The sequence below is a fragment of the Stegodyphus dumicola genome, chromosome X1 (genome assembly GCF_044657685.1).
Source record: "Stegodyphus dumicola isolate Sdum_Otavi_A_Nest chromosome X1, ASM4465768v1".
NCBI classification, from domain to species: Eukaryota; Metazoa; Arthropoda; class Arachnida; order Araneae; family Eresidae; genus Stegodyphus; species Stegodyphus dumicola.
Window position 1 is genome coordinate 243,379,508 of NC_140780.1, and position 27,283 is coordinate 243,406,790.

Below are 27,283 nucleotides of genomic sequence, written 5' to 3' on the forward strand. Positions count from 1 at the left end.
AAGGATGATGATATTCAGGAAATTATGCTCTAAGCAAAAATGACATGGAGAGCCACCTAGGATGCCAATTTTTGAAAGGCGATGTCTAACACATTTTTTTAAATCAAAACTAAATATATAATTTATTTCAAATTATTAATATGTTTAATTCACCGTAAGCACTTGTATTGATCATCTAGGGTGCCAAACATGCTGGAGAGAGGTCTGCCCATCATGCAGAAGACAGTCTGAATATCAGTAGTTAAGCACCATTTTACAGTAAGGAGGATTCCTGAATGTGGAGTACTTATACATTAACTTGTATAAACAGCAGGTTTCATCCAGGCTCAATCACTTTTTTGGGGGGTCACCTGCAAGTTCTGGTGTATGACATCACTGAGTTCAGTACACAGCAGCGGTCGTCAACCCTTAGAACTTTCCGGACCACTACATATATAATTTTATATTTGGCAGCCCACTAATATGAATTTAAAAAAAAACCTTAGATCAGACCTTAAAAACAACACATTAATACGCAAAAACAATATTCACCGTTTTATGGAAATTCAGTCTAAGCCCTGATATTGAGTAACAATGAAAACACTATTAACCTCTCACTGATACACATATTTCGTTCACATTGAAAAATTATATGAAAAGTACAAAAATCGTACTTTCTTGTACAGAAAGCTTCACATTTCCATTTCACTGAAAAGGAACTTCACGAAAAGCAAGAACAAACCGACAAACACAGAGCAATATTAATAAACTGAAAGTGTTATGCGGCCAATTTTTAATTATTGTAAACATAATAATCATCGCTTACTCAGCAATGGCGCCATTGATCAACAGATAGGCAAAGCAAAAGTGAACCATAGGAAACCTCCATAGATGCAATTATAAACAAGAATGCGGATGGTTCTCATAGGAATCCATCAAGTTGCCTATTGACACAGAGAAAAACTGCATCATTAATGACTACAATAGCATATGTTTGTAATTCAAAAGGACAGAGAATTCCAGTTTGTGCTGTTATTAATAACAGCAGCATATCCATGGATGTCAACTCTCACTTTCAGATGTTATTAGATACACCTGCAAAAGTAGCTAAAAGATCGCTAAATTCAGAACGAATTTCGCTAAAAGCAGTAGCAAAAAAATTTTTTTTTAAAGTATAATCCATATTCCATAATAGGTTTTGTTACTTGTCATTTTTTAAACTGAATCTTCATAAAAATATAAATGTCCCAATTCTGTGGATCATCAAAACGTTTTCACGGACCACTACCGATTGCCGACCGCTGGTATAGAGGATCTTCTCATAACCATCTCCATGGCTATTACGGTCAAGGTGCATCTGGAATCATTTAGCCTATTCATCATTCTATGCACCAGTGGCATCAGGTAGGTATTACATCTTGTGGATGCCGCTTCACACACCTTCTGTGACTTATATGCATTTTGTAATGGTACTGTTGTTACTAATAGACTACATTTTATCACTTACATGCTGCTGTTTCATTTTTCAAGTCCTGTGCAAACACATGATACAGTGTTTGTAACTTTGCATAACAATATGATTCCGATCCATCTTTTGAGCAACATGGTCCTCAGAAATTCGTATACACTGTACTGAAATATTCCATATAAGCTATCATTGCTGTTTTCACTAGTTTACAGCATGATTATTTACTGACATTCACAGTAACAGTCATGCAAGCTGATTTACTGATATCTCTAGCTCAGTAAAACAGCCTGCATCTTTCTAATGAGACTTTTAGTGCAACTTTTACTGCCCTATATTGACTGCCTTCAATATGCTTTTGAATTTGCTCATATGGAGCTATCAGATCTTTGCTCATGATTTTAATGTTCAATTCACCACTTAAGTTTTACTACATGTTCCTAGAAAATTAATCTTTTTAACATAAACTGCAGAATTACTGAAACAAAATATAGTATTTTATTACAAGAGGCATATTACATATTTTAATATGATCTGAATATAAATATTAATAAACATAATGCACATCTGGGGCCAAGTAATACTAAAAACTACATTTATGATACAGTAATATTAATCTACATAAATGTTCATACCTTCTTGTTCTTCAGTTTGAGGTTGATCAGAAGAAGAAGAAGGTGTAAGGCCTGAATTTGTATCATTTTGTCCTTCAGATGAAGCCAGAGGCTGATCAAATGGTGTGAGGTCTGAATCCTTGTTCTGAGAATTAGGAACTGCTGAAGACTGAGGGCTGTCAATTGTTCCAACACCTTCATCATTGGAGGCTGAAACAGAGCAACCATCAGGTAATACATTTTGGGAATTTGAAGAAACACTCTGAGGGTCTGTTCCAAGACCTTCGTCAAGGGAAGGTGAAGGATCTCCACTGTCTGTAGGCATCACATCATCAGTATCACAATAATCTTCCTTTTCTGATTCTTCCTCAATATAATCATCTCCAGCAGGGTCAGAAGGTATCAGATCTCTACTCATAGTAGGCAGCAACAACCAACCAGAAGAAGTTAATGTGCATTTATTTAATATAAAATCTCCCTTATGTCCCACAATTTCTCCTTTTGTACTAGGGAGGGAAAAAAAAGTGATTTACAAATCTGGAAAAAACAGTTGTAAACCTGAGATTTAAAAGTAAAAGCAGCATTTAGTAAGCCTATAAATTACTATTTAAACTTCAAGTCACATTATAAAATAAATTTATTTAATGACTCTCTAAAGAAAGAAAGTACAAATGGTCAAATCTGGAAACTTAAAAGCCAAGAAATATTACATAACCATCTTGCACACTTTGATCAAGCCTACCATGAAGCATTATAGTTAAATAAATATTGATTTTGCATAGCAAGAAATAACAATTTTGAAAGCAAATGCAATCAGCATTGCTTTTTTGAAATAGCCTTTATGTAAGCTGATGTGACTAAAACAATACTATTATAAAAGAGAGAAAAAATGTTGTGAAAGTAGTAGCTTTAATGTACAAAGCTTATAGATATTATGAACATGCTCATTTCATAAAAATACAGTATAAGCTGATTATTCTCTTTTCTTGTTTCAACTTTTAATGGCAAGATACTATATTTGTATGATATCACATAGAATGTAAAACTAGAAATTACTTGCTTTCAAATAAAACAGGGTTCATAGCCACATTTTAGTTAATAAAATAAGCACCTATAAGCACTTTTCAAGCACATTTTAAGGAAAAAATAAGCACCTGTCTACTTACATTATACACAACTGCATAACCTTAAAAGAAAAATTAGACTTGTAATTTAAAATATGAGCAATGCAATATTTATTAAGAGAATGAGTATTACCTCAACAATGGAAAACAATTAACTTTTTTTTTTTAAATTTTAAGTGACAGTTCAATTTACAGAATTAGTTTACAATGAGAGGGAAAAACTATGCAGAACTAAACTATATTACAAGATTTAATGATGATATTTCAGTTGAAAATATAGAAAATAAATAATAAGCCATATTAATTGTATTCATTTGGCACCTAATTATAAATACAATTTATTTTTCCACTCATATTAATACTTAAATAATTTAACTTAAATCAAAATTCTGAACATTTTCTAAATTTTCGTTGCATAACAGTTTTTCCTTAACATATATTCCAAGCAAAGTAATTTAAATAAAAAAGAGGCACATTTCTGAAATCAGAAGACGGGAAATTGCTTCAGTCATCCTTTAACAGTAAAAGCTTAACTAACCCGCATTCTCGGAAATTTCCGAATGTTCCAGATAGTAACTGGAAAAAGAGGAGTGAGTAGCCGTTCTTTAGATTTCTCGGCCAAATAAATGATTTTGACATTTCGATATGTGCATCATATAAAAATAGACCAACGGAACTGAGAAATATTCTGCTTAGAAAGTACAGTAAAACTCTTTTAAGTGTTCATAAACAAATCTCAGACTGAACATCAAAATTAATTATACCGCAAACGGAATGCAAAATACCGCAAACGTTATTGCGCAATATGTGCGGCATAATTCTTCCATATGTCAATTACTTTCCTTTTATTTAAGCCATTCCGAATATTATTCCTTAGAAAGCTAATCTGTGTAAAAACACACCCATTTTTGGAAGTTTATCTATACTTCAGCAGTTACTGCAACTATATTATTATAAATATTCATACATATGCTCATAATATAAGCATAACAATCATAATAAAACGAATATGAACTGACCACGCAGAACGAGAATGCAAATTATTAAAATCTTGATAAAAATTCAAACGTATGCAGTATTTGGGTGGGAGGAAAAGAATACCAAATGTATCGGAATTTTCTACCGTTTTCAATTCTTTGGCCAATAGAACGACGTGCACCTGTCTGTACTCTCGCGCACACCATAGGTTACGTTAATGCAGAGGAAGGGGAGAAAGCAATTTCTGGGAGTATGATTCACCATCTAACGTTGCATATAAGGAAGAAAAGTTGTTTATTTAGTTTCGGCTTTGGTACGGGAAAAAAATATGCGTTCATTAAAAACAAAGGATTAAAAAAAAGCACTAAAAGCAAAAAATAAGCACTAAAAACAAAAAATAAGGGCTTGAAAGAAAAAGTAAGCACCTATAAGGGCCTTTATATTTTATTTTCAAATATAAGGACATAAGCACTTGTAAGGATCGCTACGAACCCTGTAAAAATAAAACCAAGAATAAAAAAATATGTTCATCATCAGTAAAGCGGTTTGGGGATAATCCATGCATGGCGGCCACGCAAACACATTCAACACTATGAGCGAAAGTGTGTAAAACAAATGCGCACATTTCAGCATGGAGAAAGATTCTTCCTAATAAAGAAAGTTAAGACTGCCTAATTGCAAAGAAGTCAAGGCAATAATTAAAATTTTATGCCAAAAAACTGAATCGAAAATGTTAACTAGGGAAACATCGAGGAATGATCCCATGACAATTTAATAGAACAAGACTTTCAATGCTTGAGTGATGTGAATATTGTTTCTAATGCCACAAGAACAGAAGAGGTAGAGAGATACTAAAAATTCAAGTGAAGAAGATGCTGACAATTACATTAGTTCTGACACATCAATGACTTCTGCTGAAATTGTATTTGACTTTGGAGACTAAAAGGGATATGAATAAAATGATAAAATGGCACATTGAAAAATAGATAATGAAATTCGACAAATATTTAAACGTTCACACGGAATATGCATGAAAATTCATAGTTTGCATTATTTGTGTTTCTCAATTATCTGTAATCTGCTACCCTGGCATTAGCCCAGATAATCAAGAGCAGACTGCATTTTTTAATACCAAATGTGACTCTTTTGGCCAAACTGTTTGCTTTAGGTTGGATCTAGAATATTATATTGCTGTTCCTCCAATGGATATGATACAACCAGTCTGTAGTTCTTCAACACTGTAAATAAATTAGAAGCATTGCAAATAAAATGCAAATATTTTTTCCATACACTCCTTATTTCTGATACTGCAATAATATTACCTTTTTTTTTAACTGAGCTGTAATGTAAATAATACAATTACTTTCTCATACCATAAAAATCCTAGAACTTCTCTCATGTGTCTTTTAAGCAACATTTCTCAGTGCATTTTATAAAATTTAATGACATTTAATTACAGAATCAACTGCTTGCACACAGAGAATTCTCAAGTTAGTATTACTAATTTGTATGTAAGCCACCTATGTAAATGTCATCCTTATCCAAATTTTGAAAAATTCATAAATGACTAAAATTTATTATAGGATGTAAAAATTAGCTTGAAGTTTTCATTTTAAAGAACATAACTTACTTAAAGATAACATCCCCTTTCTCATCATCTTCCAAATCTAACATAGGTACAAACGGACTTTTCAAAAGTTGTGTCTTCTTACAGGGCTGCTTATTTACAGCATTTTTGGGTACACTCTTTAAACAACTCAAATTCTTGCCAAGTTTGATTTCAGTAGATAAAAATGGCTGCAACAGCAAAAGTGATGTTCATAACAACAGCAAAATCAAATAAGAAAATGAATATAATCAAATAAGAATAAAAATAAATGCATACATAAGCAAAATAGATAACAGAGATAAGGCACCTTAATATCCTTCTCTATGAAAAACAAGACTCTTTTTATAAATGACATTTATATTTTTGATAACAAGCAGCAATATGTGAAATCTACCACTATTTGAAAAAATTAAAAACCTTTCGAATGCTGACTGCGAAGAAAATGAGCAAATAAAAGATAATTTGATTTACATACTTTCATCAATCATGTCAAATAATATCATAACTACCAACTTTGAAATTTCAAACTACTTGATAATGTAACTTCAAAAGGATTCAAATATGACAAATACAATTTAAAATCAAATGCATAATTTAAGTTACTAAAATAATTGTAAAATGATTTAAATATTAAAATAAATTAAAATTTAGAATAAGAAATCAAATATTAAGCTATGGTTTTAATACAAAATACATGAAATTAAACTTTTCAATAAAGAATTACATGTTCAGCTACAGTTTCAGGCTAATTTCATACTTTTTTAAAAGAAAGTAAATATATATAGCACTCTGTTACACTGCTCCATGAACTCAGCTTTTTTTTATTCTTATATGTTGGTAAATTGTGCACTTCTTGCTTTAAAAAATGATTGAATTATATTGTTATTATCTTCCAATTAAGTTTTATGCCTTTAGTTAATCTGCATGCAATAGTTATAGAATTATTAACAATTTAAAAGATATTTAATTGTGCTAAGCCTAATTTTTTTACCATAGCAGACATATTTGTTTACATTTGAAGCTTAGCAGAATAGTGAATTAAGCCATTTTCTGCACCTTCAGTGTCTTTTTGTCAAATGGGACCAAAAGTAAACTTTCAGTTTTGTGCACCGAAAAATCTGCCTTCTTGCCTGCTGGCTATATTGCTTGTTTTTGCATAGAAACTTGTTTTTTAATTGTTTTAACAGTATTTGGTGTTTTATATTTTTCAATTTTAAATAAAGGTATTTTTAGGTTTTTATGTATTTTTGGCTTATTGCGAAGCGGGAAATGAATTAATTCAACAAGAAATAGATCCCTAATGAAATTCAACAAAGTAAGTTTAAATTAACTTTAGAAATTATTAATTTAGAAATTATTATATTACAAAAAATTGCATATAATTTAATATTCCGTACAAGGAAGTCATGTGGTGTAAACGTAAAATTTTTTTCTCATTACTGAAGAAAACTAGAGTAAGATGAGGGGGAGAAAATTTTTTTAAATCAAAATGTTCTTAAACACAATGAAAATAAAATTAACATAAATTTTATTGGCTGAAAATCTCTGTGAAGGCATGGTATGCAAATTACATATGTTACAACCAGTCATGCTTATCTGTCTGAACATACACTAATTAGGCTGTGGTTGAAGATCATTCAAATGCTGATACAAAGTGCTTATAACTTTCTTAGGTCAAATATTGATGATGACAGATTTCTTTCTTTTTCAAGAAAGAAGACAAATGGCAGATACTGAGTACTGGCTTACCATCACACGCATTAAAGCACAACAGTCAATCAAAGATGTTGCTCTTTTCTTTGACATTGATTGTCCAGTAATTTCCTGAACGTGGAATCAAAATGTTCTTAAAAACAATGAAAATAAAATTATTATAAATTTGATTGGGTGAAAATCAAATCGGATCTACGATCCTTTATCAAAGAAGATCTTGTCGAAGATATGTTTCTTATACTAAGCTACACTTGCAAGTCAAGGAGTAGGTCTGAGACCTGTGCCAGGTCGACCAAGAATTATTACTCCTGAACATTGGTATGTTGCTATAGTAGCCAAACAGAATTAACAAGCAAACTTCATAAACCGTTACATGCATGGTTGCAGTGTCACTTGGTAAGACAATACCTACCAGTACTGCATTTCGAAGGATGGAGTACTAAGTGTTTGTATACCACTAACAGCCTAATCCAAAGGAAAAGATTAATCTCTTTGGCGCAGATACCCATGGAAAGAAGTGCTCCCACAAGCAGGGCTGTGGAGTTGGTAGGGAAAATTACCGACTCGTGGAACTTTAAAAACTCAGACTCCCTCATATATATGTAAACATATACACATATATTACAGCTTTTTTTAATATAAAAGAAGTAATAAATGCTACTGGAAAAAAATTAATGGCATAGCAGATTATTTATATTAATTAGCATTTATCATAAAATGGAGAAACTAGCATTAGTAATTTCTAAGAAACAGTATAGCTTCGACAAGATCAACTTTGATAAAGGACCGTAGGTACAATTTGATAAACTTCAGAGCTGAGTTTTCCAAACTAATTTCAGTTGGAGGAAGAGTTGTTACTGTTAGGCACACTTCTTTTAACTTTTCAGGATAGATTTGTTTAAGTTCTAGAAGAAGTGTCTTGCAAGAGCGATCATATTTCTCTATTTCTAAAAGAGCTCTGTAGAAATCTTGTTTGTATTTTTATCTAAAGGTCTCTTGGCCCTTTATTTTCATTCACTTTGCTTTCAATATTATAGAAATATTTCTCAAAATCTAATTCTTCAATGGAAGAGAATGATAGAGACTCAGTTGCAATGTCTGCAGTCTGTCTTGATTTGAATACTCCAGTTTGCAATATGCCATCCCATTTTAAAAAGAACAAATATCACATTTTTCCATTTTTGCAGAAATAAGCCTCCTGTTAATTTTTCAGATTGTGGCTATATACAGCGAAAAAAAAAAATTTCCAATTCTGAAAGATCATTCCATAGTCTTCCTGTTAACGTAACATTAGGGTATCTACATCTTCTAACTGTGTTTGTCATTAATATTTTAATCTACTTTAATTTAATTTAAAATTGAAAGCTGCCGAACAAAAACGGAAGTCGGAGTCGACGTGTTTTTAGCAACTCCAGCTTCGGTTTATCCCCAAATCTGCTTAACTCCACAGCCCCGGCCAAATAACCGGACCTGGCAAGCACTAAATGTTCCTATAGGCCAGAGCATTTTCTCCCACTAAGCCTAATTTACATTCAATTTCACAAAAGTATGTATTTCATAAGAATGCATAAATTACGTAGAAATGAAATTATGTATAAATACACGATTAAAAATATTCAATCCTAATAAAATTTTTTAGTTTAAATACTTAATATTTAATAATAAAAAATAAAAATATAGTGTACTTTACTACTCAATTAGAAAGTACCTAAATTAACACTAGATAATTGATGCAAAATATAAAGACATAGGATAAAATAAATATTTACATTTAAAGTTATAAAATATTTCAAGAATATTGCAACAATAAATATTTCACAGCTGTATGAAAAATATCAAAGCACAGATCAACAGTTCACGATTTACATTCATCAGCAGTGTCCCGTCTTAGCTTACTTCAAGCAAACTACACATCTATGTTTTTACCATATTTCTCAGTGCAAAATTTCAGAAAATAATGACAAAAATCAATGGATTTATATCTGGAGATTCTATAATTATTTCAGTACATTTTACTTCTAGATTCTTATCCATGATTTCATGGATTAAAATTATTAAAGTGAAATAGTTTGGGAATGGTGCTTTTTAAAAAGAATATAGCTATTATTAATAGCCATTCAAAAAAGTCAATAAATAGCTTCTTTAACCATTTATAGTTCTTTTGAAAGGGTAGACAGTGATGGATAATTGAATCATTAAGATCGACATCTCCCATATTTTAAAAAGACAGTACACACTCTGGTTTAAAAAAAAATCATTACTAGTTTATTATTACCAACATATTTGTATTATCCTCTTCTAATTCGAAATCTGAAAATTCAGAACTATCAGAAGAACTTTAATTTAATGTTTTGACATTATGACTACCATATAAAAAATCCACAGATGGATCATTCATAAATTTCCTCCTCAGAAAGACAAAATGGTCTTTTAGTCATGACTGTACAAATGAAATTAATCTCATAAAATCTCATCTCAAGCAAGAGGAGAAATTATTTTATTTTGATATATTTAAATTAAAATTTCTTGTTATGACTGAAATTGTTTTATCACATATTTACATATAAGCAACCACTTCTAAATAAGAGCTTTTTAACATAAGTTTCTCTTAGCACGTGTTTCTGCTTACACTCTCAAAAATCAAATGATTTATAGATAGTTGACTGACCACAATCTGATTTAGGACAGAGGAGTACTAATGTGCGGGAGTTCTTTTGAAAGAAACGTGGATTAGTAATGGCATCTGGTAGTAAGCATATCATTCCAAAAGCCTTTTGCATCTGTGTGTTGATTGTTTTGTAGATGAAGATTTTCTGAAGCACAGGATGTGGCATTCGGCCCTAAGGGAAATCTAGCCTGAACGCACATTATGTGTCATTCATCCCTAACAGGTCAATGTGCTGTTGTTAGCATCTAGATAAATTGGACTTCAGATTGGTGCAATGTCTCTGTTCACGGACCAGTTCAGATTTGTCCTGGAATCAGATAAGCCTTTAAGGGTCTGGAGAGAATAGAAGAACATAGAATTAGTCCTAGAACATCATACATTCAAAGGTGGAAGCCTCATGATAAGAGCAAAATTTCAATGGGATATTGGGACATCACACCCAACTGACAATTTTTAAAAACAATTTGTCACAGCTGCATGGTATTGGGATGAAGTCTTATATTATACTGCAGCAGTTGGTCCTGATTTCCTCTTTTTGGATGATAATGCCCATCCTTATTGAGCCGCAAGTAAATGGAGACTGAGGGGATTTTTTTGGGACGGGGGAGGTATGCAATGGTTGTCTTATTGCCCTTAACTTAATCCTGTCAAAAATCTTTGGGATGGTCCTCAGGCATGCTGTTACTGCATGTTTACCTCCTCCAACCAAATTCAGGTAGCTGGAAACTACCATAATGGAGAAATGGCCATTGCTAGGATCCGCAGTGGTTGAGCACTTCATTAAAAACATTCGCAATCAGTGTAAAGCTTGTATGAAGGTTTATGGATTTGGTTTTTGGTTTATGGTTATGGTTATGTTTTATGGATAGTTACATATCTTTCAAATGTAAGTTTGTTATTTTTAGCTTTAAACAATTTAAATTTGTTAATGAACCAAATATTATCGTGTCATATAATTTAAAAATATCGTTTTCAATTTTGTATACAACGGATTTTAGCCGAAAGAGCCCAGCCAATTAAAAGCCCAGATGGGCTATTAATTTCGTTTTGGCATTTTGAATTGAAAACTTTAAATGTCCGTTTCACTTTTCAAATTGTTGCCACCAAATATTAACACCCTGTGTTATATTTAAAGAAATTAAATAACGAGGAATCTGCATAAATGTACGTATGTTTTTCGCACTGTGATAAAACAATGGTACTTAGAGACGTCAAATTTTGAATAATGTAGTCCTCCGTTGAATATGGGCACCTAGAAGCCCTAATTTGTAATTTGTTTTATTATCGATTTCATATTTTGTAATACTTTAACAAATTTTTGATTAACAAACTCAATGATTTCATATAGAGCAATGGCAACACTGTACGAAAAAAACATTTTTATCTCAGTGGGAGACTGTGTATCGGAAATTCTAAAGATATGCTAATTTTAATTTTTTTTTTGTTTCTTTGTTGTTTTGTTTTGTTATTGCTGTTGAATTAAATTTTTTGGTTTTAAGTGCAAAGAACATGATATTTAATAAAGGTAACATACAAAACATTAAAAAAAGCCTTTTTCGGTGTAATGTAAAATCTGAGAGCTTTCAGATTCCCCCTCTTTTGTGTGTGCACAATTTTCCCCATTTTTGTTGATTTCACTGTTGCACAGCTTTTGAAAGTCCGTGTATTACTTTATTCAAGAAAACAGGCCTTTACAAAAATTTTGTCATCGATTCAAATTAAAATTCAGAGCAATTTTGGATAACTGGATTGTGGAAATTATCACATTTTTTTATCATTTGCACGCGTATACAACATAAAAAGCAGGGACACAACAAATATGCAGCAAACAACTGTTATCTGGTAATGTACCTAAAGGAAACTCTTTTTAACAAAATTTAAAGGCTTTTATTGAATTTTTTAATATATTAAAATACCATGGAAAACTATTTTTAAATTAAAAACATCAAAACAAAAATTTTTTTCAAGGCAAATTTATCGATTTTATATAATGCAACTTAACGTTTAAGACATCTATACTTTTCTATAATTTCTGGAATAGTAAAATCATGGTTTAAAAATACAGTCAAAGTTGTTAATCGGGACTTCGGCGATTCCGGATTATCGATTTTTCCGGATTATAGATCATCAGTTTAAATCTGGTAAGATGGCATGCAGAAATTATAAAATTAAAAATATGAAACCGTAATTTATGAAATAAAGAACAATTATGATCTAAAGGGTATCAAAATTTACAAAAAAAAGCTTATTTATTTGCTTACTTTATTAAACATTTCTTTCAATGTAAGTTGTATAAGTTGCTTCGTTTTATGTGATAATACTTTCTCTTTAATCCTATAATTGCTGTGTCAAGAATACCAACTAATTTGTCAACCGAAATTTTTCCGTTTTCAATAACCTCTGTGTCACTTTCTTCACTATCGGAAGCGAATTACAATGACGAGGAATTTGATTTAAATCATATGAAAAACGAAGTACATCAAGATGAAATACTACATTTAGTAAGGAATTATAAGCCAAATAAAATAATAACATCTGCCCTGAAGATAAGGATAGTTGTTGGAAAATATGACCTGTTGTAATCGTTTTTCTGCATCATCTCTGCTCCTTGAAATATTTCTAACTTTTACATAAGGCTTAGTTCTTATTTTAAGGAAATATAGTAGTTATTTCTAATTTGTTTTACACTGCCACTGTTTGTATTAAAAACGGACTGTTCCAGCCTAATTAAGATGCAAAAACGAAGCTTAATGTTACGTCATCTGGAAAGCTGAGTCGTGCCGATAGCTGATTGATTGCCTTGAGATGACGTCAAGTCTACTTCAGGTATAAGTATCTCGCGTCGCTCTGGCTTATTCCTTCTGGCTCCTGTTTCTTTGCTCCATGGTGTGCCGTTGCAGCCCCCATTGGAAGATGATATTGCGATGCATGCCAGCTAGCGACTAGTGCCATGATTCTGTTCCGAAAGATGACTTTTTCTGGATCCTGAAAAGCGGCAACTATGTGAGTGACTGCCGCGGGCGGCATCCTGTTTCCATGAAGGCGGCATCTTCAACACAAGTGTTTTTTCCAGAATTAGCGGCGATGTTTTTCCAAGCTGTGATTTCTCGTGTGCAAATACAGTGAGCAGCTTTTTCCGGTTTAATTGCTCTCAAGGATTTAGTTTAATTTTTCAGGTGCCTTCTTGACCACAAAGCATGGACTTATTGATAGTGAAGCAAATTTCATTATAACCGCGTAGTTCCTGTTCAATATGTTTTTCGTGTATTGAATGCCGGTATTTAAAGATCAGGTAAAATATTTACTGTGTCTTTAATAGTGTAATATTCTTTAAAGGAAAAAAAAACCCTTGGTGTTAATGGATGATCAATTAAGTGTAATTTTTTTGATAATGATTATGTTATACTCTAAGTTTCTGATATTGATTAAATTTATTCAAGTTAAAAACTTTCGTCTTCAATGTCTGCACAGTATAAACTGAAGTCATGGGATACCTCCTAATACTTTGTCAGTCCTCCTTTTGCCCGGCGAAGTGCAGCAACTCGACGTAGCATGGACTCAACAAGCAGTTTGAAGTCCCCTGCAGGAATATTGAACCATGCTGCCTCTATAGACGTCCATAATTGTGAAAGTGTTGACGATGCAGGGTTTTGCGCACAAACTGACCTCTCGATGATGTCCCATAAATGTTCGATAGGATTCCTGTCAGGCGATATAGGTGGCCAGATCATTCGCTGGAATTCTGTAGAATGTTCTTCTAACCAATCACGAGCAATTGTGGTGCAGTGACATGGCGCATTGTCATCCATAAAAATCCCATCGTTGTCCGAGAACATGAAGTCCATGAATGGCTGTGAGTGATCTCCAAGTAGTTGAATATATCCATTTCCAGTCAATGATCGGTTCAGTTGCACCAGAGGACCGAGTCCATGCCATGTAAAAACAGCAGTATGGAACTACCACCAGCTTTAACAGTGCCTTTTTGACGACTTGGGACCATGGCTTCGTGGGGACTGCACCACACTCGAACCCTAACATCAGCTCTTACCAACTGAAATTGTGACTCATCTGACAAAGCCACGGTTTTCCATTCGTTTAGGGACCAACCGATATGCTCACGAGCCCACGAGAGTCACTGCAGGCGATGTCGTGCTGTCAGTAAAGGCACTCGAGTCGGTCTTCTGCTGGCATAGCCCAAGGAAGACAAATTTCACAGCACTGTCCTATTGGACACGTCCCTCGTACATCCACATTGATTTCTGTGGTTATTTGATGCAGTGTTGCTTGTCTGTGAACATCGACAACTCTACACAGACGTCGCTAGTCTCGGTCATTAAGTGCAGGTGGTTGGCCACTGCGCTGTCCATGGTGGGATGTTATGCCTGAAATTAGATACTCTCGGCACACTTTTGACACTGTGGACTCGGAATGTTGAATTCCCTAACGATATCCGAAATGGAATGACCCATGCGTCTAGCTCCAACTACCATTCTGCGTTCAAAGTATGTTAATTTTCGTCGGTCGGCCATAATCACGTCAAAGCCTCTTCACATGAATACCATGGAACAAAAATGAAAGCCCTGCCAAAGCACTTCGCATTTATACATTTTCTATGCGATACTACTGCCATCTGTATATTTGCATATTGCTATCCCATGACTTTGGTCACTTCAGTGTATAACCTTAGGGAGCTTCTTTTGCTACTTTTGCTAAAAGTTTAATTTTACAACTTTAAACTTTGCTTTTGCATCAATAGTGCTGACAGATCAACTTCCAATTCATTGTGTCCCCCCTCCCCCGCCGCAGAGCAGCGTGAAATTGATAAAGAGATTTCGGAATGGTTAGAGAAAAAAAGGATATGCCTTTATCCATTTTTTGGCAGCAATTCCACTTTTTGTTTGATGGACATCGAAACATACTTTCGCTTTGTAGATCCTTTGGGTGCTCCAGCTTCGGAAATTCTATTTGACATAATCGAAAGTTCAAGCTTACTTTTATAAAATTGCTCTAACAGTCTGCAAAATTAATAAGCCGGATCCAATTCGAAGATTAAGGAACAACGCAATCTGGAACATTAACTGAAATAGATAATTAGATAATTTTACCTTATTCCCTCCGTTATACATTAAACGCGCATGCGTAAACGTATTATGCGCATGCGCACACGCATATGTGCATCGGTAAAGGTCTTGCGTGCATCTGTAAAGGTCTTGCATCAACACGACGCATGCGCAGAAAGTTTGTAGCTTTGAGGTCCGGATTATAGATCATTATGGGTATCCGAATTAACGACTTTTGACTGTAGTAACATTTTTTGAAAAAATTCTGTTCCACCAATTTTCATACAGAAGTGGTTCTCAAACTTTTCACAGATTAACCTTTGCTCATGTCTTAAAAACATACTGCATCCCCAAGATGAATTTTCCACAGAGATCTGCACCTTCAACCAGATATCCAACTCCAAAATTTGAATGCTGCATTACCTATTTTTGGAATATACTAGGGATGAATAATTATATTTACACACATATACTGTTCAGAAGAAGATTATAAAGGCATGGCTAGCAACTTGATTTCAAATTTAAGAGTAATTTTAAGTCTCTGGTTGAGAATTCTTAGAAGCACATAAGTAACTTTTTTAGAATCACTTTCATAACATAAACTTTAAAAGACAACCTCTTGAAATATATACTACTTCTAGTAAAGATAGGTATTTCCTAACCATCTTAAGTACATGAAGGCAATTAGTTGCATTCATTTTCCACCTGGTGAACAGTGAAATTTCTCTTTCCATAATTGACTCAGAAAGGTATTTATTTTACTACTAAATAAAAAATCACTCACCTGATTGTATATCTGAAGCACACGTTGCTTCCAAAAAACAGTCTCCAAAAAAAATATGAACCTTATTAACAGTCAACATTTTCACTATTTCTAAATTTTAATTCTTTAATAATAATCTACCATTTTCTTTACAAGAATTTTGTCTAAAAACAATTTTTTTCACTAATAAGACAACATAAAATACACATATCTTTAAATGCGTGTTGCAAATAATTACATTAATAAAAAAAACCATGCATTTTTATGAGAAATTTTCTCAACAAATTAATTTCATACTCAAGATAATATGTAAATCCCACATAAAATTAACAAAAAGTAATGAAAAATATTATACTTAAATACTGAAACTGATTACATAATGCTTTAACATTTTAAAGAAGGTTTGAAAACATTACATCACTTAATTTTTCTTCTTTTTGTCTTTCTTTTTCTTTGGCAGTTTCTTTCCTATTTTGTTGCTCAGCCTTTCTAAATGAGTAATAAGATTTTCATAAGAATTATGAATGAAATATACAAAATTTATGATTTAATTAGTAATAAAGCAATTACCTCTGGAATAATAATAATGCAAAATTTATTTATTCTTTCAGGATCATTTAAAAAAGAACAAAAATACTACAAAATTTTCATAACTTCTCATCATCCAGAATTCTTCAAACTGTCCCTTGTACAAAAGCTGTAGGCAAATAAATTTATGGCATGAAACACAACTTCCAAAGCCATCCCTTAGATTTAGACACAATAACACGCCGAACAAATACGAATTCTGAAGTCAACTCAGGACTAGTTGTGATGGTTTTACCGAACCACCATCCTCAGCTGCAAAAGTGCAAATGAACGAGATAGGATATAATGATCAGATCAGTTAAGAAAGCCTGGACAGAAAATAAGCTAGTGTCGCCATCTGTTGGTGAAACGAGAACTAAAACATAATTTCTTTAAAGGCCGAAGGCAAAGATGGATTGGAATTAGGATTGTTAACTAGAACAGAAAGATTTTTTTTAATGTGAAATGCCTCTAGAAAATTCAGTTCTTCAATGAAAGATGTTTTTGAATAATTTTGGCAGCAGAAAAATTGAAAGTGTGATTTTCGGACCAACAATGTTGGACAACAGAAGACTTCTGTGTTTCCTTTTTTCTAACATATGCCTCATGTTCCCAGGCACGAAATTTTAACTCTTTCGCATCGAAGTTGCCCCAAACGCCCAAACATTCAGACATCGGCTGGACGCCCGAAACGCCTGAATAATTTCCTACCCAGTGCTTTCCCCCATCCTGTTACTGCATTACTCATTGCTTTCAGGTGTTGTTAAATCACATGTCAATTATTCTTTTGAAGCTACTAAAAGTAGCTTCCTTGTTTCCTTTGTTCCTTCCTTTCCTTTGTTTACTGTCAGTGTTAAGCTTTTGATGCCCGAAGTTGCAATCCCGTCCCAAGAGGGAACTTCACACTGTGTCAAAGCAACAAAGAAAGAAGTTCTCGCTTTATTTAAGTAAGGCTATTGTTAGCGCTGTAGTATTCAACTTGTCATGGGGGAAGGAAAAGCATTCCAGAAGAAATTCTTATATACGGGCGTTTTCATATGTTTGGGAAATTGAGATATTGCCCTCTCTCGATGCGAAAGAGTTAGGCTCTCTTAGTTTGGCCAATGTAAATTAAACCACACTGGCAAGGAATCCTATAAATACCCCAGGAACTCATATCCGGAATGGGGTCCTTGAGTATGGAACTCCGAATTTTATTAATGGGAGAATAAACGACCCAAAAGTTAAATTTCTGCAAAATATGTGCAACTTTATAGCTAATTGATGAAAAGAAGGAAACGACAACAGAATTTTTTATAATCTAAAACAAGAGCGTGCCTTTTAGTGTGTTGAGATGAGAATTTTTTAACTGCTAGATTAATAATGTTGGGTGAAAAGCCCCTGTCAATAGCTATTGCTTTTAAATAGTTCTTCATCAAGGGATAGTTTGAAGGAGCAAACTTGAAGAGCACGGAAAACATAGGAATAAAATGAAGCTAACTTTTTTTAGTCAGATGACATGATTTAAAGTGTGGTGGAAGACAAACTGATGAAGGTTTGCGGTAAACCGTAGTACTGAAGTTGGATGTGTTACGTGTAATCAGAATGTCGAGAAACGGAAGAGAATTGCAAGTCTCAAGTTCAAAAATGAACTGAATAGCAGGATCAATAGAATTCATTGTTAAAAGAACCTTATTCAAATGACCTTTATTACCTTCAAACAGGGTAAAAGTATCGTCTATGAAGCGGAACCATACCGGGAAGTTTAAAGTTTCAAACAATTTTGATTCATAATTCATGTAGATATCAGCCAGGATGGGACTGAGGGGGCTTCCCATGGCTAATCCCTCAGTTTGCTTGTAATATTTATTTTGGAAAACAAAATGTGTTTGTTTCAAACAGAATTGAGTGAGAGAAATTAGCTCATCAATTCCTGAATCGTGACTTTTTACTTAAGTGCAAATATAAAAAATTGATCCCCAATTTCATTCAAATCAAATGTAATCAAAAACCTTCCACTCGCGTTTCAAGAATTTTGTTAAATTGCAAGCTTGCCTTACTTCGGTCCATCATAAGGGATACACGTCAACAATTGTCCAAAATTGAACTGAACTCCATAAGCTTCATCTGAAACTCACTAATTCATATCCAAAATTAACTGCCCTTGAACAAAGTCTTGGTCTAGAGCAGAGAATGCAGTTAAACTGCCATAAAAACACTCTTGCAGTTAAATTCGAAAAACATCTTTTACAGTCTCCCAGTTAAAGTAGTTCAGAAAATCTTCCCATTGTTTGAAACAAACACATTTTGTTTTACAAAACAAATGTTACAAGCAAACTAAGGGAATAGCCATGGAAAGCCCCCTCAGTCCCGTCCTGGCTAATATCTACATACATTATTATGAATCAAAATTGTTTGAAACTGTAAACTTCCCGGTATGGTTCCGCTACGTAGACGATTCTTTTACCCTGTTTGAAGGTAATAAAGACGATTTAAATAAAGTTCTTTCAACAATGATTTCTATTGATTCTGCTTTAAACTTCCCGGTATGGTTCCGCTATGCAGACGATACTTTTACCCTGTTTGAAGGTAATAAAGATGATTTAAATAAAGGTCTTTCAACATTCAATTCTATTGATCCTGCCATTCAGTTCACATTTGAACTTGAGACTCGCAATTCTCTTCCGTTTCTCGACATTCTGATTACACGTAACACATCCAACTTCAGTATTACGGTTTACCGCAAACCTCCATCGGTTTGTCTTCCACCACAATTTAAATCATGTCATCCGACTAAAAAAAGTTAGCTTCATTTTATTCCTATGTTTTCCATGCTCTTCAAGTTTGCTCCTCCAAAACTATCCCTTGATGAAGAACCAAATTATTTAAAAGCAACAGCTATTGACAGGGGCTTTTCACCAAACATTATTAATCAAGCAGTCAAAAAATTCTCATCTCAACACACTAAAAGGCACGCTCTTGTTTTAGGAGGTTATAAAAATTCTGTTGTTATTCCCTTCTTTCCCTCAATTAGCTATAAAGTTGCACATATTTTGCAGAAATTTAACTTTCGGGTCATTTATTCTCCCATTAATAAAATTCCGAGTTCCATACTCCAGGACCCCATTCCGGATATGAATTCCTGGGGTATTTATAGGATTCCTTGCCAGTGTGGTTTAATTTACATTGGCCAAACTAAGAGAGCCTTAAAATTTTGCGTCAAGGAACATGAGGCATATGTTAGAAAAAAGGAAACACAGAAGTCTTCTGTTGCCCAACATTGTTGGTCCGAAACTCACACTTTCAATTTTTCTGCTGCCAAAATTATTGAAGAAACATCTTTCATTGGAGAACTGGATTTTCTAGAGGCATTTCACATTTAAAAAATCTTTCTGTTCTAGTTAACGATCCTAATTCCAATCCATCTTTGCCTTCAGCCTTTAAAGAAATTATGTTTTAGTTCTGGTTTCACCAACAGATGGTGCCACTAGCTTATTTTCTATTCCAGGCTTTCTTATCTGATCTGATCATTATTTCCTATCTTGTTCATTTGTGTTTTTGAAGCTGAGGATGGTGGTTCGGTAAAACCATCGAAACTAGTCCTGTGAAAATTTGAAAATATAACGCTGATTTTTGTTGTTTGACTTCTGAATTCGTATTCCTTAGATATTAAATTATTTTATTCCTTACATAATGATATATAAAAATACAAAAGTAGGCATTTCAAGCAACATAGTATTGTGAAATTAATTTATCTCAAGATTACTCACCAAAGATGCATTTAGATGCATGCTGTTAGGAATAACTGCTTAATAGCAATTTAGATTTTTTTTTTTTTTTTTGAAAGGAGGGGCAATAAAAAATGACAGCTGTAAAGAGCAATGTTTTTATAAAGAGTAACATGTGGATAACTATTCATAATAACCAAATAAAATATTTCAAACTGATTAATAAGAAGTAAACTTGACATATTTTTAAGACACTTTAATGTTACTACATACTTGCCAACCTATTACACTCAAAAATCAGGAGATTTTTTTAAGAAATCAGGAGATTTTTCACAATGTTAAAAAGACTTTTTAAATGATAAAAATATAGTTTTTAATAAGGAATTAACTTTATATAGTTACTAAGTCTTAAATGCAAGCAAAACAAAAATACCTTAGACATAAAAAACATTTTTATTACTTTCATGGTTTAAAAAAAAATAAATAAATAAATAAAAAAAATCTGAAATTTTTCAGATTTTAAATTACGTCCAAAGGGGCGTTTTTTTAACGTTTTGAGTGTTACCTTTATTTATTAAATATCATGTTCTTTGCACTTAAACCATAAAATCCAGTTCAAGAGCAATATCGCAAAATAATGTTAAATTAAGCATATCTTTAGAATTTCCGATATACACAGTCTCGCGAGCTGGAGATAAAAGTATTTTTTTTTCTATATAACGTTGCCATTTCTCGCTTTTAAAGCATTGAGTTTGTAAATCAAAAATTCGTTAAAGTTTTACAAAATATAAAATCTATAATAAAACAAATTCCAAATTTGGGATTTCAGATGCCTACATTCGCAGTAGGATTTCGTCATTCAAAATTCGATGGCTCTATGTACCATTGTTTTATCACAATGCGAGAAATAGACAATCATTTATGCAGATTTTTCATTATTTAATTTCTTCAAATATAATGCAGGACTCTAACATTTTGTGGCAACAGTTTGAAAAGTGAACCGACGTTTATGAGTCTGACGCAAAATGCCAAAACGAAAGCAATAGTCCTTCGGGACTGAAATCCCTTTGGACTAATAAAAGGCACTTTAATCAGTTTTCATACAAATGTTATGGACAGTGGCAGGTCTCGTTAAGAAAGAAACTTCATAATTTTGTTCATAGCAATTGCCACGTAGGCCTGCTTTCGCTAATAAAAGTTTTTCTAATGTGTCATCACTAATATTAGATCTAAATTTAGTTCTCGTTTTTGCAACAACACTGAAAATCCTCTCACACTCCGCATTACTATGGGGAACTGTCAAGATGGCCAACATAATTCTAGAGAGTTCACTGTATTTTAAAATTCCATCAGCGCCTTTCAATTTTTCAATTAACCTCCACTGGGTGTCAATCCTAGCTGATTTTATAACTTCATCCAAGTTTTCTAATTGTAAACTGCAAAATTGTGACTGAAGTATATCAGTAGCAACATCAATATCATCATCTTTCATGACTAAACGAAGTAACACAGGAAATCTGTTCAAAAAGTACCTTATATCAGAAAAAAATGCATTTGCTAGAGCAGAAATATCAGCAACTTTAGCATGCAAAATCACTTCATCGTTGACTGGAAATTTATGTAGTGTGTAATCACATACTCGACAGAAGTAACTTCTAACATGAAGATAAAACTTACTTTTGTTTTCTTCTGAAAGTTCTTCCACTACTTTTGTAGTTGCAGCTCCTATTACCAAATCTTCATCTTTCTTCTGATTTTCTGTTTCACCATAAATCACATCATATATAGAATTACAAGACAAAACACAGACTGGTTTTACAAACTTTGATAAAATGTCTTTAAACAGATGATAAATCATTGATTGCAAAACATGAATTAATGGAATTCTGCTTTGTAGAATTGTGTTCAGAACATCGAATGCTGGCAAAATGAATTGTAAAAAAAAGCAAAAAGCTTTGTTAAGGTCCGAAGAAAAAAACATAAATATTCGTTCTTCACAAGATAAACTTACAGTAATCGGAAAATGATTTGTGTGTTGAGCAATTTTTTTTTTTTTTTTTTTATTTTGAGAGAAATTTGTATCAGCTTTACGCTTATATTTTGCAGTATTATTTTGAGAACTGCCATTTGAATTGCTGAATGATGCAGAAATTACTTTATTTTTCTCAAACCCATTTTTAACAATGGAAGTAGTAACTACATCTTCATTTACTTTAGGTACTTATAACTTTCAATAGAGCCTTTTATCTTAACTCTCGAAGCATTTACTTCTTCTTTAAAAAATGCAAGAAGTGGGTTCCATTGATCGAGGATTGTAGATAAGCATTTCTTTAAAGACAACCAGCGTGTACACACGTTTCAAAATTTTTCTCATTTCAGTATTATGCAGCTGTTGGAACTGTTTCAATTTTTCCTTTCTTTTAGAACTCCTTTCAAGATAATAATAAATATCAACAATGTGTTCATCCACATTTAATGGTAAAGAAGCTGCCCCTTTTTCAGCTGCTAAATATAAGAGGTGACAGGTGCACCTCATAATCTGCAAATCTGAATTTGCCTTTCTTAAGATGCCTGCAACACCAGCCTTCAAGCCTACCATTACTGGTGCATTATCGGCACCAAGCGCTAAGCAATTATCCAGAGGGGCTGCATTTTATTTTAAAGTTTTAATAATTAGCTGTGCTATATTAAAGCCTGTCGAATGTCCTTCTAAAGTGGGGACAGAAAGTAAACTGCACTCAATTTCTGAAGACTCTGGATTAAAAAAAGAAACAACATTGGATACAGTTTTGAATTGGTATTATTGCTTCCATCCGTAGAGAGGCAGAACGGAGCTGTTTTAATGCAATCAATAACTGAAGATTTATTTTTCAAACCCATTTCTTTAACATTTGCACCTATTTTGGTCCTTGCACTTGAGTATTTCTTAGCGATTTCACTATCGGGAAACATTTTTCTAAATAAAGCTGCAGCGTGATCCGATGCATTCAGTGGCAGGTTGTGCTCCAGTAAAAAGGCAGAGAACAGACATTCTGCATTAATCACTTTTTGGTCTTTTGTTTCCGAAGAAAAATTTAATTTTTCGTTTTTTCAAAACAACTCATGTTGTTTTTGTGTTTTTGTGTACGCACATGTTTGAGAACATCTGCCCTTCCACCAAGCGAAATCGAAAAATCGCAACGACAGATGGTACACCTCGCAAATTTATTACATTTCCTTGAAGAAATAATGGAAGGAAAGTCAACTGTGTACGATTTTTGAAACGTGCACGAGTATTTCACCTTTCTCGCAGACATATCAAAAGACGATAATTTCTAAAACTATTTCCTAAAGGCACATGTACTCACACAACTCAGGACAAGATGAACGAAATAGCGAAAGATCATCCAAAGAACGGCCAACGGACTTGAGCTTGCTTTGTGCTCATTGGCTAATATATGCCAGATGACACGCAGTGGAGCTCGATGCCCATTGGAGAACTGGAGAACGACGTTTCTGGATACGTATGCTGTCAATCACAAAGCAGAAATTCTCATCTGATTCACAAGGTTTCATTTTAGATATAATCTAGAGAAAATTCAGCTTTCAGACGTCCAAAATCACATTTTTTTTTTTTGTTCATATAACAAAGTATTAAGCCAAGTTCCATAAAAATCGTGAGAAATATTAAGAATAAGAAAAAGTCAGGAGAAATATATTGTAAATCGGGCTGGCGGGAGAGCGGTCGAAAATCGGGAGTCTCCCGCCTAAATCGGGAGTGTTGGCAACTCTGTTACTATAAACAAAAATGCAATTAAAAAAGTCCTGTGAAACAGGAAATTTTTGCTATAAACATTATACATTACTATCCCAGTCAGTAAGACAGTTACAATGCCAACAATAAAATATGAATGTTTACATTTATGTAGAGAAGGGACATAAAATTTATCGAGCGAAAAATCTTTTTCAACAGAACAAACGCTTAACATTTTCAAAGATTGTCTCTGGACATTTCAAATACAAATTAGAAGTCTCTTAGTGCAAACAAGTTGTCACTACAGATGACTGTATATCCATGAAGACAGACATAAGTACACAGTCCGAAATCTGGACACCGGCTATATGAAGAGTCTACTATCCAGAACAACAACAAAAAAACAAAAAAATTTTTTTCCCCCCTCATGCAGTGAAAGACACTCAAGAAAAAGAAGGAATACTGTAAATCGATTTTTGACCTGACTAGCTGAGATGTCTTTTGCCGAAAAACATTATTATAAACAACACCACTGAATCATCCTATACACTGTTTTCCCTTTTAAACACCTGCTAGTTAGCAAACCACGTTTTTATTACTGACAGGGGGCAGGGGTAACATTCCTGCATATAATAAGTAAAACCTGAGGATACATTTTGGTGAGAAATGTTGATTGCACTGATTTTTTCTTCCCCCCCCCAAAGATGAAAAAGGAAAAAGAATTAAATTCTGATTAACATAATTTCAGCTACCCAATTTTGATCTTTGAGATTTTAACTTTCTGATTTTAATCAGCTTATTACTTCACTGTCTATTACCATCACTGCTGTCTAGCCACCCAAATGGTATAGTGGTCAGGAGAACGTACTGCAGTACCGAAGGGCCCAGGTTTAAATCTTGGAGAAGACATGGTTGTAATTGTCCATCCCTTCATAGGAGGCAACAGTGGTTGCCTATTAGGCACCTCTACAATAAAATGCACCACTTCTGGCATTAGGAGTGGCCAGTTCTCAATAGGCAAGTGCCCGCCATTGGATAAAAAAAAATCACTGCTGTCTTATCAAAAGTAAATTTTTAGTTAAAGAAAAAGTAAAATAAAAGATTCCTTTTACTGTTTCCTTGAAACAGTACATCAATCAATCAGCCAACAGCATACCGGAATTTAGTGTGCACTGAAATGCAGTTATAAAGCAATTCTACAAAGTTAAAACCGATGCAAGCTATAAGACCATCCAAAAATTCTTGAAATATTTTAATATAAAATTTGTTGCATTCAGCACTGAAAGGTCATGAGATGATATGTCTGTACGTATTTTTCAAAATGTTGGCCACAGTTTATAGCCAGTTACTAGATTTCAATCACAAGTATAAAGCAAAATTTTTTAATTAATGATATTTGTGAAGAAATTCTAAGTAAAGATGATATAACTGAAGCCTTTGTAATAATAATGCACTAATTGTCTATCAATGAATTTACAGCAAAATGTGCTTAATTTGAAATGGCAGATAATACCACCATTTTAGCTTCAATCACATTTTTATTTCATTAGATGATTATTTAAATACCAAGTGTGTCATAAATTCGTGCAAGTTCTAAAATTCGTAATAAAAGAACGAACGCATGGAAAAATTTTCTGTTTGCACCAATATGGTCAGAAAGACATTTGATTTTTTTTTTTTTTTTAATGTTTAAAAAAAAGAAAGAAAGAAAAAGAAAAACCCACTTTCCAAAAGTAACCAACAGAGTGTGCTCACGCATCATACTGAGACATTTTATTCAAATCACGCAAACAGAAACAGACAATCAAACAGATCACAATAACATGACACTATGCATTTATTTTATAGTAACAGATGTTGAACATTACCACCACCACAAGGTAACAGGCAAGTGAGGTGCGTCACTATGCCCATTACAGCGGAGTGTAGCATCGATGGCAGCAATGGTCAGTCGAATGGCATTTTTCAGTTCCAACAGTGTGGTTGGAGATCCCCCGGTACACATGAGACTAAGTATCCCCACAACCAAAAATCTGCCGCGGTCAAGTCTGGTGATCTTGAAGGCCACTGAATCTTACAACCGCAACTTGTCACTCGGTCTTCAGTGAAAGATGCCAACAGGAATGTCTTGACGTCGCGTGCAGTGTGGGGCGAGGTACCATCCTGCATAAAGGTGACAACAGACAACGCACGTCTTTCCTGCAATGCAGGCACAATGTGGTCAAGAAAAGCGTAAAATACCATGCTGCAGTGACAGATACAGGTCTCTGGATACAGGACAGAGTTCTTCAAAAACGAAAGGGCCCAGAATAAGACACTCTATTCTCTCAGCTTCACGAGCACTGCTACTCCCCATTGATGTCTCGGCTGCCATATCTTTCATGACACTTTGTACCACATGGACATGGTCCGCTCTCAAGGGTGATCTGCCACTTCGTTGACGATCCTCCAAACTCCCCATTTCCTCAAAACGTCGTACTAAATTCATTATACCATTCAATGAAATAGGGCTTTTTTTGCACTTTCTGTCCTTTCTCCGTGCAAAGCATTTGCAATGTAACAGTTGTGGATTCACCATTCTTGTACAATAATTTAATCACCAATGCCCGATCTGGTAAAGAAAACATGCTGCCGGCTTCGAAGGATGAATCTGTTTCCAGCCAAGTGTTTTATTGATAGCCTGATTTACATAAAACATCTCAGTATGACGCGTGAATGCCCTCTGTCAGTTAATTTTGGAATTATTTATTTATTTATTTTTTACATGGAAAAAAATCCAATGTCTTTCTGACCATATTGACGCAAACAGAAAATTTTTCTGTGCATGCCTTCTTTTATTGCGAATTTTTTAACTCTGCACAAATTTATGACGCACCCAGAGTATAGTCTTTCTTTATACAGATTACCTCTTTCCTGAAGAAATACAATAGCCACTTGTATTAACCTTACAAATGCAAATCATTAAAAAAAGAGAGAGATTACATCAAAATGGTGATTTCTGGGTCAGGAAACAGAAAAAAAAAAAAAGAGGGGAGCAAATGTCTTCAACAGGAAAAAAATTGCAAATTATTCAACTAGAAGAGCTGTACAGAAATACAAACTGAAGATGATATTAATGACGTCTTCACTGTGAAGACAATGCCACAGTGATCTATCAACAGACAATAAAATCTGTACTATGATTTTAAATCCAAAAATATCACCCAGGACTGTAAAAAAGTGAAACAATACAAAGTCCGAGATCTGTACTCATCAGGAATTTGGAAATTCTGAATTTTGCATTTAGATCAGCTATTTAAACCT

The 27,283-nt window shown here is 33.6% G+C and overlaps 1 protein-coding gene across 1 annotated transcript in view; it reads right to left on the reverse strand.

Moving 5' to 3' along the window:
- The window catches only part of LOC118200499 (uncharacterized), a 151,387-nt gene that overhangs the window by 82,004 nt on the left and 42,100 nt on the right, over nucleotides 1-27,283 (reverse strand). Inside the window, exons 5-7 of the mRNA XM_085807325.1 lie at nucleotides 16,390-16,462; nucleotides 5,791-5,957; nucleotides 2,080-2,564 (exon numbers count right to left, since the gene is read on the reverse strand). Coding sequence (XP_085663451.1) covers nucleotides 2,080-2,564; nucleotides 5,791-5,957; nucleotides 16,390-16,462 — 725 coding nt within the window. The remainder of the gene's footprint in view (nucleotides 1-2,079; nucleotides 2,565-5,790; nucleotides 5,958-16,389; nucleotides 16,463-27,283) is intronic.